Source organism: Nerophis lumbriciformis, linkage group LG12 (genome assembly GCF_033978685.3).
Source record: "Nerophis lumbriciformis linkage group LG12, RoL_Nlum_v2.1, whole genome shotgun sequence".
Classification (NCBI taxonomy): Eukaryota; Metazoa; Chordata; class Actinopteri; order Syngnathiformes; family Syngnathidae; genus Nerophis; species Nerophis lumbriciformis.
In genome coordinates, this window is record NC_084559.2 from 19,408,233 (window position 1) to 19,425,268 (window position 17,036).

The following is a 17,036-nucleotide window of genomic DNA, read 5'->3' on the forward strand; positions in this document are numbered from 1 at the left end:
CCTTAGAATGTGTTCCCCATACTAAAGTGTTACCTAAGAAACATGTTCTGTTGTAATATTTCTAATACGAAATGATAATTTCATGTAACTGGGACCTTTCTTAAAGAAGGAAAGCATTGTATTATTAAAAAAAAGTCAAATGAAACACAGTTGAGTTTTCCATATTTATGTAAAATGTGTATGTCCACATATGCATTCCAGTCATGACAAACAGATCAGCAACACCAGGAAAAAACATTCAACATTTTGCATTTTAAAAACAACAATTGCCTCGTGTTCATTTCACCGATTACTGCAAGTACACGGTGAAAGAAAAAGGACAATATTTGGACAGGATGCATGAATACATGTTGGTAAATACTGCACTTTAGCTTGGCCAAGAATCACAAAGATATTGTTCGGAAACATCTGGCATGGTTCTGAATTCTTTATTCTTTTGTAACACTAATTGCTCTACTTGTTCTTAAATGTACTTTATGCCAATAACAACAGGAGTAAGCTTCTACAATGGCTGCAGCATGATATTGATTTTTATAGCTATAATTTCCGATACCTATAAGCAAAAATGAGCAGACATGTACAGTAAGTGTGAGAAAGCATTTACTAGATGTATGTGGTGCACATTGGGATACATACTTTAAAGTGGAACTGCACTTTTTTTTGGAATTTTGCCAATCGTTCACAATCATGAGAGACAAGAACACAGGTATTTTTTTTTTTTTTTGGGGTGGGGGGGTTTAAGATGCGGCTAATGGGAGTCACTGTTGTAGCCTTCAAAGCCCCTAAAACAAGTTCAAAACCCTCCACCAACGTTTTATTTACACACTCAAGTCTATATATAATGTAGTAACAGACATTTCCATAACAATATGTAATATGTACAATATTTACTGTATTTTGGGCATTTTAATTTATAGCGGGACTTCCTTCTCGGGTGCATTTATTTCCGTTTCCATAGCAGCGCGCATCCGACCTCCGCCTATCCACTGCGTTCCTACTTCCACAAACAAACATGCGTGTGTTGTAGTCATGCCAGAATGAGTAATAGACATCAAAGAGGACTATTTTTGGACAAATGAGGATTCACAACCTTATCTTTTTGAAGCTGAATATACTGAGGACGAACTGCTGCCTATAAAAGCGAGCAAGAACAAGACGGTGAGACGTTGGAGCAGATGGAAGCCCAGAGAGTGAGGTCGGTGCAACATGGTCACACTGCTAATCTGGAAGTTTTGAGCCGAATTATTGGAGTGCTTACCCAAATCAACTGGAAACGTCCCCGGCCAGCTTGACCAAACGAACAACTGTCCATGGAGTGAGTCACTATATTATTGATCATAATACATGCAGCACATTACCGTACACTACTCTGCATACGCTGTCAAGCTAGCTGTGTACAAACAAAACCTGAAATAATACTTTACAGATACTGTAATATGATTGTTCCTGTGTTTCAGTCAGTACAGATTGGTGTCCTATCGCAGTGTTGTGCATTATAAACTCAAACGTGTTTCGTGTTGTTGCAGAAGCTAGCCTAATCTCTTGCTTTTACAGCTAATACCGGAGCATGGTGTGGCCTAGTGCCCTGAGATCGGTAGGTTGTGAGTTCAAAGCCCGGCCGAATCATACCAAAGACTATAAAAAAAATGGGACCCATTACCTCCCTGCATGGCACTCAGCATCAAGGGTTGGAATTGGGGGTTAAATCACCAAAGTGATTCCCGGGCGCGGCCACCGCCGCTGCTCACGCTCCCCTCACCTCCCAGGCGGTGAGCAAGGGGATGAGTCAAATGCAGAGGACAAATGTCCCCACACCCAGTGTGTGTGTGTGTTAGAATAATTATGTATATATAATCACACAACTCTTATGCTTAAGGGCCGTTGCTATAGTTATTATCAATTGTGCTGAAGTGGTATTTTTCTTTGTCTGTGCAAAGCTGGAAATCCAAAAGATTGCAAGCCAGTCTCGTATCAGTGTCGGTGTCCAGGAACGGCCTGCTGACTGCCAAGGCCAAACACCGCCGTGACGCTGACAGAGCAGAGACAAGGCGATATCACCAGTGTCAACACATTTGCATTTCTTGTATAATCATATATTGTGTCTAACCGGAGCTGTCGAGATTACCCCCTTTCCTCAGCGACAGCTTCAGTGATGTAACCAGGGACCTCCCAAATAAATAGAGGAAGCACATGGGCTGGACTTTAGAACGTAGTTTGGATCTGTAACTAGAATACAGCCCAAAAAACGTGTCTCCTCGATTGAGAAAAATGTAACTCTGTCTTTGCTTGATTCCTTGCTTCTCGCCTGTTTCATAGATGTCATCAGTGTTTAAACCTGACAGAGTGACAATCATTGGTACTTTAACTTTAACTTTAAATGTGTTACTACGCTAGAGAAAGAGTTCCTCAGTGTTTGCTCTTACAATAACAATGTTGCTACAGATTGGTTATTATACAGGTTACGTAATGTAAATTAAATATTGTTGGGGGTATTTGATTTTTTTTTTTTAAGTGATTTAGAGGTAGAAATGATTGTTCCCATTAGCTGCATTGCTACCCACCTAAAACGAGACGATTTTTATGTTAGAAAGTGTTAGAATAATCATGTATATATATTATTACACAACAAGTCCGTTGCTGTAGTTATTAGCTATTGTGCTCAGGTTTGACTTTTGTATCTGTGCAAGGACGAAACTTCTTGTCTGAGGGGTGGCCTCAGCCGCAGATGTTACCTTTGTTTTAGCCCGCTAACAGCCCAGGACTTCAAGGACCTCAACGCAGATAAGATGACAGCACGCAGACGAAGCAGAGACAAGGCGAAATCACAAGGCCCCCAGCACATTCCGTCACGTATTGTGCGTCCTGGACCTGCTTTGCATGATATATGTGACCACTCCTTTTAGAGGCGGCCTCAGTGATGTTGACTGTGGAACTCCTGAATAAATAGAGGGACGCGGTAGCTGAACCTTAGAGCGTAGGGCGAGACTGTGACTAAGTGTGCAGCTCCATGCGTTCTCCTCATGAGCTAAATTGAACTCTTGTCTCTGCATGGTTCCTTGCTTCTTGTCTGATTAATAGATAGAAAAAAAATCGTTAGTCTTCTTGTCTCTCATAAGTATTATGAACTATTGGCAACATTCCAAAACAAGTGCAGTTCCCCAGTTTAAAAGCTGGTAAAAAAGGAAACTTAACTCTTCAATATGTCATCAATCGCTCGTAAAATGTAAAAAGGACAGTTAAAATGATACCTGTGAACACAAAGATGCACTGTTTCGCTATAAACAAGACAATAAAAAAGTAAAGTTTGGGCGTTTGTGCAAGTTCATATGCAAGAGGAGACGAGACCAAAGAACGGGAGGTCGTCTTATTTGAAGACATTCTCGAAAGCAGGGCACTTGTGGCTCTTCAGTTTCTTGATGGCCTTTTTGAACTCTTTGCTGGTCTTGTCCCACTTGTGGATGCCTGTGAGCAGGAACTGTTTGTCCACCTTACGGCCCATGATGAGATACTGGTTCCCCAGGTTGTCCAGCTGCTGGCACGGGCAGTCAGCGCCGTTCTTCAAGTACATCACCAGCTTTTTCATGTCCTTCTTCTTCAAGCTTCCCGCCTTCAACATCTTCTTCCTCTTCTGGAATATCACCTTGCGGTCCATGTTCTCTCGCTTGACCTCCTTGATCTTGGTCTTGAAGGCTGTGAGCAAAGAAACAATATGCACCAGTTAAAAGAGTATTATTACAATATACGTGACCTTCACACCAGGGGAGGTATAGATCCCTTAGAATTTATTTTTTTTCAACTGAATTCATATGCTCTAATAATAAAGGTTGCAAGTTAAAATGATCAAAAAAATTATAATGATATTATGATATAAATGGGACCAAACTGTTTCCTTTAATAAGATACTTTCTGTACTTGTAACTGAAGCTGCACTCCATGAAAACATATTTTGTATAATCCCATTAATTGTGTCTTAAAGTCCAAGCCTCAGTGGCCTAGTGGTTAGAGTGGCCGCCCTGAGATCGGTAGGATCGTGAGTTCAAACCCCGGCCGAGTCATACCAAAGACTATAAAAATGGGAACCGTTACCTCCCTGCTTGGCATTCAGCATCAAGGGTTGGAATTGGGGGTTAAATCACCAAAAATTATTCCCGGGCGTGGCCACCGCTGCTGCTCACTGCTCCCCTCACCTCCCAGGAGGTGATCAAGGGTGATGGGTCGAATGCAGAGGGTAATTTCATCAATCATTGGTACTTTAACTTTATTTTGAGAAGTATTTGATCTTGGATAAATTATCCTAAATATTGGCATTCACTTATTTCATTTATCCATCAATCCATCCATTTTTTACCGCTTGTCCCTTTCGGGGTAGCGGGAGGTGCTGGAGCCTATCAATCAATCAATGTTTATCTATATAGCCCTAAATCACAAGTGTTTCAAAGGGCTGCACAAGCCACAACGACATCCTTGGTTCAGAGCCCACATAAGGGCAAGGAAAAACTCACAACCCAGTGGGACGTCGATGTGAATGACTATGAGAAACCTTGGAGAGGACCGCAGATGTGGGTGACCCCCCCACCCCCAGCTAGAAACTGCTTTGGTACACCAGGCTTAAGTATTTTCATACCTATCTCAGCTGAATTCGGGCGGAAGGCAGTGTACACCCTGGACAAGTCGCCACCTCATCCCAGGGCTTATTTAATTTAATTATTTCAAAACGATGTTGCATCCGACAAAAAAATAACCCAACAAATGCTAGTTTCCTGGATAGATGGAAATGTTGTTTTCAGCACAAACCCGTTCAAGATTAGATAAACAAACAGTGTACAGGGAACAGAACAGGAATGCCGATGGGTCGCCACTACGGCACCCCATAAAAGGTAGGAAAAGGGTCCACGCTGGGGTAGGATGAGTAAACAAAAAAAAAAAAAGCTCCTGAGGGGCCCAGTCTGGAGTGAGAAAATAACTTGATAGCAAAGCACATATACATACTACAACATACAACTGGAGACTTGCAACGACCCCGTAGCTGCCAGCCACTACGGGCGCTGCTTCGTCCGTCATACCACGTGTGGCGAAGCATGGGATGGGGGATATGTGTGGATGCAGAGTGTTTCTGTTCCGCGACATGAGGGTTTCATGAGAGACAGGAAATTAGTTTGTTGTGTCTTCACTGAATTGTCCTCCGGGAGAGTCTCAAAGCCAGGGAAAGAATCCAAATTAGAATGTTTGTGTTTGCCAGCAAAAATAAAAAAAAATCCCTTTCTCTCTTAATTGTCTATTTCTGGTCCTCAAATTCATCCTGCAGGGCAGACTGTCCCATGTTGTCCAAAATCAGAAGCGTGTCCACAATTCTGTCCGCATCCTCTAATTATTTGTGACAGCTTTGAACGGCTGCCAGCATCTTCCGATTTGTCGACAAACCGGAGCAACGCTTACTCCAATCAGCAGATGTCCTGTTGTCATCATTCCAAATACCCTAGGTCAGGGGTCGGCAAGCTTTACCAGTCAAAGAGCCATTTTGACCAGTTTCGCAAATTATAGAAAACAATGGGAGCCGCATAATTGTTTCGAAATTTTAAATGAAACAACACTGCATACAAAGTTTTTTTTTGCTCTGTGCTATGTATAAACCAGGGGTCTCAGACACGCTGCCCACACCTTTATATGGAATTTGAAAGCTGGTGCGGCACGCAGGTTTTAAATGAATGCGCTTGTCAGCGTCATGCGTGCCGTGATGGTACAGCCTATAGCACCCACTACAACCAGCGTGCCTGATCAGCCACATGTTGTATGGTGGTTCCGCTTGCTCACATAAGTGACAGCAAGGCCTACTTGGTCAACAACCACACAGGTTACACTGACGGTGGCGGTATAAAAAAAACTATAACACTCTTACTAATAATGCGCCACACTGTGAACCCACACCAAACAAGAATGACAAACACATTTCGGGAGAACATCTGCACAGTAACACAACATAAACACAACAGGACAAATACCCAGAATCCCATGCAGCCCTAACTCTTCCGTGACACATTATACACCCCCGCTACCAAACCCCGCCCACCTCAACCGACGCACAGAGGGGGGTTTGGTAGCGGGGGTGTATAATGCAGCCCGGAAGAGTCAGGGCTGCATGGGATTCTGGGTGTTTGTTCTGTTGTGTTTATGTTGTGTTAAGGTGCAGATGTTCTCCCGAAATGTGTTTGTCATTCTTGTTTGGTTTTGGTTCAGTGTGGCGCATTATTAGTAAGAGTGTTAAAGTTGTTTTATATGGTCACCGTCAGTGTAACCTGTGTGGCTGTTGACCAAGTATGCCTTGCTGTCACGTACGTATGCAAGCAGAAGATGTATATTGTATAACAAGTGTTGGGCTGGCATGCTGTTAATACAGATTGTAGAGAGCGCCAAATGTTGTACCATCATGGCACGCCCTTATTATAGCTGTAAGGGTGAAAATCGGTGAATATTAATCCCGGGAGTTTTCTGCGAGAGGCACTGAAATCCGGAAGTCTCACGGGAAAATTGGGGGGTTCAGCAAGTAAGCTGCTGAGCCGCATCAGAGTGATCAAAGAGCCGCATGCGGCTCCGGAGCCGCGGGTTGCCGACCCCTGCCCTAGGTAGATATCTTCACGTCCTCCACTGAAAGGGTTGCCAGGCACACTCCTCTTCTCCCAAGAGTCCGTGGTGTGTCCAGCAACAACCGCTCCGTCAAGACTGGCGGGTTCCCCCAAACCCGAGATCTTGTCAATTTTGTTGAGAGGCCAATCAATCAAATCCATTGTTTATATTTTAGAGAGCAATGCAAAAAGAGGCAACAAGACAGTAAAGACAAAACAACGAAGCAAGCAGGGGAGATAAGGGAGAAGAAAAGGGAGTCTCAGCCCCTGATGAGTGCTAGAGAAAAAGTTGTTGTTTTACAAATGCTGTGTTTATTATAAATAAAGTTTTAAGAAAAACCGCTGGTTAAACATTGTAGAGACATGCATCTACTAACTTGATCACCCACATGTCTCCCAGTGTGGCATTGGAGGACCTCAGCTTATAGCTTCTCTTTTCTCTACTTTAGAATCCGTAAAAAATGTATCTGCAAACATTATTTTAGCGATATTATGCCATTAGATGTTTTTGTCAAGAAAAGGGGTCAAACGTGTGGTGACTTCAAGCACTTTTAGTTTTGTCAACAATGTTTGAGAGGAATAGGTATTTTGTCTTTTGTTTATGAACAAAAATATAAACGCTCCAATTTTTCATGAGTTGAACTCAAAGATCTAAAACTTTCACTATGTACACAAACTACCTATTCCTCTCAAACGTGTGAGCGTTTCTTCTTTGCCGAGGTAATCCATCCCACCTCACAGGTGTGGCATATCAAGAAGTTGATTAAACAGCATGATTATTGCACAGGTGTGTCTTAGGGCTGCCCCACGATAAAAGGCCACTTCGAAATGTTTTATCACACAGCACAATTCTACAGATGTCACACGTTTTGAGGACGTGCAGTTGGCATGCTAACTGCAGGAATGCCCACCAGAGCTCTTGCCCGGGAATTGAATGTTCATTTCTCTACCATAAGCCGTTTCAGAGAATTTGGCAGTACATCCAACCGGCCTCACAACTGCGGACTACGTATAACCACACCAGCCCAGGACCTCTATATCCAGCAGGTGCACTTCCATGATTGTCTGAGACCAGCCACCCGACAACTGCTGCAACAATTGGTTTACATAACCAAGTCATTTCTGAACAAACTGTGAGCTAATTTGCATGCTTGTTGTCCTCATCGGAGTCTCGACCTGACTGCAGTTCATCTTTGTAACCGACTTGCGTGGGCAAATGCTCACATTCGATGGCGTCTGGCACGTCGGAGAGGTGTTCTCTTCACGGATGAATCCTGGTTTTCACTGTTCAGGGCAGATGGCAGACAACATGTGTGCCGTCGTGTGGGAGAGCGATTTGCTAAAGTCAACGTTGTGAACCGAGTGGCCCATGGTGGGGATGAGGCAGGCGTATGTTATGGACAACGAACGCGAGTGCATTTTATTGATGGCATTTTGAATGAACAAAGATACCGTGACGAGCTCCTGAGGCCCATTGTTCAATTCACCCGAGACCATCCCCTCATGTTGCAGCATGAGTCTGCGGGCTATAGAGCGTTTTCTATTTGGGCTTCAGTACTATGGAATGCCCTCCCGGGAACAATTAGAGATGCTACCTCAGTAGAAGCATATAAGTCCCATCTTAAAACTCATTTGTATACTCTAGCCTTTAAATAGACCCCCCTTTTAGACCAGTTGATCTGCCGTTTCTTTTCTTTTCTCCTCTGCTCCCCTCTTCCTTGTGGAGGGGGGGGGGGGGGGGCACAGGTCCAGTGGCCATGGATGAAATGCTGGCTGTCCAGAGTCGGGACCCGGGGTGGACCGCTCGCCTATGCATCGGCTGGGAACATCTCTGCGCTGCTGACCCGTCTCCGCTCGGGATGGTGTCTTGCTGGCCCTACTATGGACTGGACTCTTACTATTATGTTGGATCCACTATGGACTGGACTCTCACAATATTATGTCAGACCCACTCGACATCCATTGCATTCGGTCTCCCCTGGAGGGGGAGGGGGGGTGGGGGGTTACCCACATATGCGGTCCTCTCCAAGGTTTCTCATAGTCATTCACATCGACGTCCCACTGGGGTGAGTTTTTCCTTGCCCTTATGTGGGCTTTGTACCGAGGATGTCGTTGTGGCTTGTGCAGCCCTTTGAGACACTTGTGATTTAGGGCTATATAAATAAACATTGATTGATTGATTGACAATGGACAGCTATGGAGGTTAATTTGCGTCTTTATTACGAAAGCCTTTTTTCGACACTGAATTTATGTAACTGAATTTTTTGCGTTTGAATTTGGTGAATTTAATTAGGTTTTCCTTCAAATTTACGCTGACAATTTCATTAAGAAAAATTAATTCAGTGTGTGGTGGGGGAGTGTGATCAGCGCTGCTTGCAGGAGGAAAAGTCACCGCCGCTGTCCATGTTACTGAAGACGAACACCATTGGGCAGGGGCGTGGCATGTGCTGACGGCGAGACACAGCTTGGCAGGTGATTAGATTTCACAAGTGGTACGTGTTAATCTAATCATCTGTCGTCTTTAACAGTAAGCGGCCGGGAGCAGAGGAGGGAGGAGGATACGGACATGACTGAAAAGTCATGTTCTGGGAGAGAAACCGATTACTGAAAAATATTATCATTAAAAACCTTGTTAAACCTGCACGCTGGACTCTTGTGCCGTGTCTTCATTTCCAAGCACTTGAAAACACAACATTAAAACCCAAGCATTTTCAAGGTTTTTAAGCACCCGTACAAACCCTGCATGTTACATGGCGTACTATATTCAGTCACATGGCTGACATCAATTCTGGATCAACCATGAAGTCCTATTGACTCGTGACAGACAATAAAAACAGCCGAGTTACTTTTAAACTTAGAATACTATCTTTTTAAATAGAAATGGTCAATTAGTGTTGCAGGACAAATGAGTTTGTTGATGAAGAAGTGCGAGTATTAGTAGTGCACATGGTAAGGATTAGGACTCTTATCCTCTGTCACAATCTCTCTGCCAGGCTTAGTGTTCGCTGAAATCCAAACCTTCATTAGGGATAAAATGAGGTCCGGCCCACCCCTGAACACCTTTGTGGAGAGAAATACTTTGTTCTGGTAATCCTTGGACGTTCTAAACTTTATTTGCACTGTGCTGCTTGATGCTTTCATCTTTTGAGCTTTTTTAGCACAGGATAAACCTTTTATAGCAGACCTGGGCAAAATACGGTCCGCGGGCCACATGCGGCCCATTAAGATTTTCAATCAGCCCTCGGACGTTCTACACAATTTTTTTAAACCTTTAACATCAAAAGTGTATTTGCCATTATGATGTGCAGTGCTGTTTTTAAATTACCGCAGGTCTTGAACTATAGAAAGTATTTCAATGGTTGAAATCTGCAATTTTGAGGAGTTATTACAGTCATCTAGGTCAGTGTTTTTCAACCACTGTGCCTTTAACCTATTTGGGTTAAAAATATTTTTTGCAAACTAGTACTTATAGTCTGCAAATGATGTGTTGTTGTTGAGTGTCGGTGCTGTCTAGAGCTCGGCAGAGTAACCGTGTAATACTCTTCCATATCAGTAGGTGGCACCCGGTAGCTAATTGCTTTGTAGATGTCGGAAACAGCGGGAGGCAGCGTGCAGGTAAAAAGGTCTCTAATGCTTAAACCTAAAATAAACAAAATGTGAGTGCCGCTAAGAAAAGGCATTGAAGCTTAGGTAAGGCTATGCAGAACCAAACTAAAACTGAACTGGCTACAAAGTAAACAAAAACAATGCTGGACGACAGCAAAGACTTACTGTGGAGCAAAGACGGCGTCCACAATGTACATCCGAACATGACATGACAATCAACAATTATAAAATATAAAAACAACTGAAATATTCTTGATTGCTAAAACAAAGTAGGTGCGGGAAATATCGCTCAAAGGAAGACATGAAACTGCTACAGGAAAACACCAAAAAAAGAGAAAAAGACAAGAACTAAAACACTACACACAGGAAAACAACAAGAAACTCAAAATAAGTCACGGCGGGATGTGACAGGTGGTGACAGTACACCTACTTTGAGACAAGAGCTATATTGATGCATGCTTGGTTACGGTTTAAAGTCAAATCCAACAATTGCGACAACGACTTTTTACTGTCAACTGAGTTTCGTTTTTTAATGATTTCTGCAGGTGGTGTTCCTCCGGATTTTTTCAACGCAAAATATGTGCCTTGGCTCAAAAAAGGTTGAAAAACACTGATCTCGGTCACCGCAGCTCAGACCAGGAACAAACTAGAGTGGGCGGGGTTTGTTTTCAGAGCAGCCAGCCCCAAACACATGTGTCATAAACAAAGTTCTGCATAAAAGTGATAATATATCATATTGTAGGTGTTTATTACCCTTTTGGATTCATATTTTGCTGTTTGTTACATTTTTGTTGTGTTTTGCTTGATTTTAAAAGATACACAACTATCTGGTCTGAGAAGTAAGAGATGCTAATATGTTGTTAATATTTATTGTTCATAGTTAATATTGTAAATCCCACTTTCTTTATTTTCATGTACATTTTGGGTGTCCCATTCAGTAAAAAACGTTAACATTCCATTCAGTTTTTTTGCGGTGGTCTGTCATAAGGTTTTTTAAACTCTATTTTTATTTTTTTTATTTTATTTTTTTGTCATAAAAAATACAATCATGTGTGCTTACGGACTGTATCCCTGCAGACTGTATTGATTTATATTGATATATAATCAGGTTTTTTGGGTTGGTGCACTAATTGTAAGTGTATCTTGTGTTTTGTATGTTGATTTAATAAAAAGAAAAAATTAAAACATTTTTTTTTTTAATTACTATTTCTTGTGCGGCCCGGTACCCATCGATCCACGGACCGGTACCAGATTTTTACAGCTAAATGTGTATACCGTATTTTTTCGGAGTATAAGTCGTACCGGAGTATAAGTCGCACCTGCCGAAAATGCATAATAAAGAAGGAAAAAAACATATATAAGTCGCACTGGAGCCCGGCCAAACTATGAAAAAAAACTGCGACTTATAGTCCGAAAAATACGGTATATCATTTATACATACATACACATTGCCCCCCCCCCCCAGACACATTTTTTTCGCTCAATGTGGTCCCCCAAGTCCAAATATTTGCCCAGCTCTGGTTTATAGGCCCAAACACAGAAGCCCTTTTCACATTCTTGTTTATTGTATTCCTTTAAATTGAAATGATTATAATCATTCTAATCAGACATAAGGGAAATTTAAAAAAGACAGACTTTTAATGGGTAAAAGTGACCTTTGTAGTAGTTTACTGAATGTTGGCATATTTACATTTGGGGGTGGTTTCTATTTTACATTTTTTTCCCACCCCATAAAATGAACAGACATGAAACAGATATCACATGACTGACTTTCTTCATCTGACCTTGAGCTAGGGCGGCCATAAAGCCAAAAAACGTGTGCTGTTTGCCATTCGGAAGAAGAGCAAAAGGCGTACGTGATCACTCCTGTTTCACTAGAACAGCCAGTGGAAGTTTGGCAAAGACAACAAAGTCAAGTGTCCAAAGCAGAGGAGTTATTTCGTTGAAGGGTGTTGGGGAGTTTTCGGGGCAATTAAGTTCCACAAAACCTGGAGCGTGGAGAGATAAATTGCGATGGGAACAAAGTCTGGAGCGGGACAAGCTGTAAATCTGTTTCCAGTAAATTGGATTTGTGTTTGAAAAAAGGATAATCATCAGGATCCCAGAGACATTGAGGAGTTACCCGGTATTAAGCAGATGTTTATTCTGATCTACCGACTTCCGAGCAAGGACAATACTTCAACCACCAATCCAGACTTGCCTCGCCTTAGCAGCGAGTTGCTGATACAAACAAAAAGTGTGAAGTAGTAACAAAAGAGTTACTTTCAAAGTATAAAAAGTCTCTAAAACAATATTGTGTAAATAAATACATCACATTTAAAATCTTGTGGCTTCTCCGCATTACAGATTTTTTAATAAATACACTTTTCCAACAGTGTATTCTACATCAGTGGTCCCCAATCGGTCCGTGGATCGATTGGTACCGGGCCGCACGAGAAATAAAAAAATAAAAAAAATAAATAAAAAAAATAAAAATATATATACCTGTATATATTTTTGTATTAAATCAACACAAAAAACACAAGATACACTTACAATTAGTGCACCAACCCAAAAAACCTCCCTCCCCATTTACACTCATTCACACTCATTCGCACCAAAGGGTTGTTTCTTTCTGTTATTAAAGGGGAACATTATCACAATTTCAGAATGGTTAAAACCATTAAAAATCAGTTCCCAGTGGCTTATTTTATTTTTCAAAGTTTTTTTCAAAATTTTACCCATCACGCAATATCCCTAAAAAAAGCTTCAAAGTGCCTGATTTTAACCATCGTTATATACACCCGTCCATTTTCCTGTGACGTCACACAGTGATGCCAACACAAACAAACATGGCGGATAGAATAGCAAGGTATAGCGACATTAGCTCGGATTCAGACTCGGATTTCAGCGGCTTAAGCGATTCAACAGATTACGCATGTATTGAAACGGATGGTTGTAGTGTGGAGGCAGGTAGCGAAAACGAAATTGAAGAAGAAACTGAAGCTATTGAGCCATATCGGTTTGAACCGTATGCAAGCGAAACCGACGAAAACGACACGACAGCCAGCGACACGGGAGAAAGCGAGGACGAATTCGGCGATTGCCTTCTAACCAACGATTGGTATGTGTTTGTTTGGCATTAAAGGAAACTAACAACTATGAACTAGGTTTACAGCATATGAAATACATTTGGCAACAACATGCACTTTGAGAGTGCAGACAGCCCAATTTTCATCAATTAATATATTCTGTAGACATACCCTCATCCGCGCTCTTTTCCTGAAAGCTGATCTGTCCAGTTTTGGAGTTGATGTCAGCAGGCCAGGGATATCGCAGGATATCCACACATTCTTGCCATCTCTGTCGTAGCATAGCTTTCGTCGGTAAAGTGTGCGGAACAAACGTCCAATTTCTTGCCACTTTCGCATTTTTGGGCCACTGGTGCAACTTGAATCCCGTCCCTGTTCGTGTTGTTACACCCTCCGACAACACACCGACGAGGCACAATGTCTCCAAAGTACGGAAAACAGTCGAAAAAAATGGAAAATAACAGAGCTGATTTGACTCGGTGTTTGTAATGTGTTTGAGAAAATGGCGGATTGCTTGTTGTGACATCGCTCCGAGAGCGAATAATAGAAAGGCGTTTAATTCGCCAAAATTCACCCATTTAGAGTTTGGGAATCGGTTAAAAAAATATATGGTCTTTTTTCTGCAACATCAAGGTATATATTGATGCTTACATAGGTCTGGTGATAATGTTCCCCTTTAAAATTTCTGGTTCCTACATTACCGTATTTTTCGGACGATAAGTCGCAGTTTTTTTCATAGTTTGGCCGGAGGTGCGACTTATACTCAGGCGCGACTTATGTGTGAAATTATTAACACATTACCGTAAAATATCAAATAATATTATTTAGCTCATTCACGTAAGAGACTAGACGTATAAGATTTCATGGGATTTAGCGATTAGGAGTGACAGATTGTTTGGTAAACGTATAGCATGTTCTATATGTTATAGTTATTTGAATGACTCTTACCATAATATGTTACGTTAACATACCAGGCACGTTCTCAGTTGGTTATTTATGCCTCATATAAAGTACACTTATTCAGCCTGTTGTTCACTATTCTTTATTCATTTTAAATTGCCTTGCAAATGTCTATTCTTGGTGTTGGGTTTATCAAATAAATTTCCCCAAAAAATGTGCAACTTATATATGTTTTTTTCCTTCTTTATTGTGCATTTTCGGCCGGTGCGACTTATACTCCGGAGCGACTTATACTCCGAAAAATGAGGTATATATCAATATAGATCAATACAGTCTGCAGGGATACAGTCCGTAAGCACACATGATTGTATTTTTTTATGACAAAAAAATAAATAAAAATAGTTGTATCTCTCTGTGAGAAGGAGAGACAAGAAAGAGTGAGAAAAGCCTGTAGTGTAATACCCGCAGCTAAAAGCAACTGCGTGAGAAAGTATAATCGAATATTCACGATATAGTCATGTTCTACATCCCACAGAGACAAACCCGCGATATATCGAGTATATTCGATACATCACCCAGGCCTAGGTTACACTAAACTCTATCTTCACCGCGACAATCTCAAGTTAACTTTTGCCGGAACAACTTTTTCATGGAATTGATCTTCAACTCCTGCCTCATCAATAACGACTCTCTACATTAGTGAGTCTTTGACACAAGAGATATCAAACAAAAAGCTGGACTTCCAGACTAACACAACTGCTCTAAACTAAGGAGATGAATTATTTGAATGCACTTTATCTTTGACATCAATACCACAGCTGTGGCTTGACCGAGGTGGAATAACAACACAGACACGCAAAGCTAACACAATACAAACACAGATGATTGTGTGGCTGTGACTGTCCAATTGACCCACTTTTTACACAACAATTCATGCTGGTGGTTTGAGCACTCAAAGCCCAGTTCTACCTTTGAGGAATTCGGCAGGATCTGACAAAGTCCTTCCACGTGGTGGCCATGCTTTAGAAGCCAGGCTAAGGCCATAGCAATCATGCTTGGAGTGTTTTCTGAGCTAAGTACAGTAGAACAAACTCAAGGTTATTGTATTGGGTGAAACAAGCGTAAAGGTATGCACTGCAAAAAGTCAGTGGTCAAAAACAAGAAAAACAAAAACAAAAATTAGGGGTATTTTATTTGAACTAAGCAAAATTATCTGCCAATAGAACAAGAAAATTCGGCTTGTCAAGGCTTTCCAAAACAAGTAAAATTAGCTAACCTCAATGAACCCAAAAATACCTTAAAATAAGTATATTCTCACTAATAACAACTGCACTTTTCTTGGTAGAAAAAAAATGGAGACCTCTTTGCTCAATATGTTGAAATTCTTAAATTAAGTAAATACTAGTGCCATTATCTTGACATAATGATATGCGCTCGGCATTACATTTCTTGAAACCAGCAAACTTATACTAAAAACAAATTTATTGTTCTTAATGGAAAGGCAACAAGGCAACCGCTTGTTACTCTCGGGGTCTCCTAGCCGCTCAGGCAAATCATATGGTCTAAAAATGCATTTTTTATCGATAACATGACATCATCGCGCCAAGTGCGTGCTCTTTCAGTCAATTAATGGGCATATATACAGCCCGGCCCCCGACCAACATTTTTTTAATTGTAATTTTGAAGAATTTATCTGAATGTGCATGAACTATTTCTGTTCAAAATTGTTACAAATGTCACATGTTAAATGTTTAAATATTAACTGCCAGTTTACTGTACTGTGCCAACTGTACTACTATATGAGTACGTATTTTCTATTGTTTCATTGAAAATAAAACAGCAAATTCCATTTGGCTGTCATCTGTTTTAATTATGAGACACAATTGTGTCAAAGTCATGTTTTTTTTTTTCATGCTTGAAATAAGAAATTATTACTTTAAAAAAGTAGTTTTATACTTGTGAGTGTTGATGACACAGCTTTGCAACAGTTGATATTCTAGTTTCAAGCTTGTTTTACTCAATATAGGTCATCAAATCTCAGCAACAAGCTGTAATATCTTACTGAGATCATTTAGGACCAAAACACTTAAGACAAGTAAAACACTCTAACATAAAATCTGCTTAGTGAGAAGAATTATTTTATCAGACAGAAAACAAGCAAATATCACCCTTATTTGAGATATTTAATCTTACTTAGATTTCAGTTTTTGCAGTGAGTATGGGGAACATATTCTAAGTAACAAAGACTTAATTTAGAGTTATTTGGACACTAGGGGAACATATAAGGGTTAGGGTTACTAATAAGCAATAATTCTGAGGTTATTGAGGGAAGACTCTTAGTTAATGGCTTACTGGTTGTATAATAAGGCCATGCAGAATAAGGCATTAATAAGTACTTAGTAATGACTAATTAAGAGCCAAAATGTTACTAATTTGCATGTTAATAAGCAACTAATTAATGGTGAATATGTTCCCCGTACTCAAGTGTAACCAAAATCTCATATTGATTGTTATGGTCGTAATTGATATTTCATTAAAAAAAAGCGGAAGTGATATTATGACACAAAAACGTTCGATTTTTCACGGAAAATTACCATGGCTGCTGTGGTCAGATGCAGAGTGGAGCGAGATGGGCATAGCGATCACATTGTTTCAGTCAAATCTCTTGTTGTTTGAAGACGGAGCCACTTTGGGAGGACTTTTTACTAAATGATGTCTTCACACCTCAAAGGTTGAAACAGTCAAATAAAATAAAATAAAACTAGCAGGTTCAGTGAAAACGTTTTCGTGCATATAAGGCCTGAGTGCTTGAAGTGTGGTCAAACCACATGGAGACGTG

At 40.9% G+C, this 17,036-nt stretch overlaps 1 protein-coding gene across 1 annotated transcript in view; it reads right to left on the bottom strand.

Annotated features, from left to right (window-relative positions):
• Positions 1 to 1,565: 1,565 nt before the first annotated feature.
• Positions 1,566 to 17,036, bottom strand: part of sfrp1a (secreted frizzled-related protein 1a) — a 41,883-nt gene continuing 26,412 nt past the window's right edge. The window contains exon 3 of the mRNA XM_061986048.1: positions 1,566 to 3,690. Within this exon, the coding sequence (XP_061842032.1) occupies positions 3,365 to 3,690 (326 nt within the window). The 3' untranslated portion in view covers positions 1,566 to 3,364. The remainder of the gene's footprint in view (positions 3,691 to 17,036) is intronic.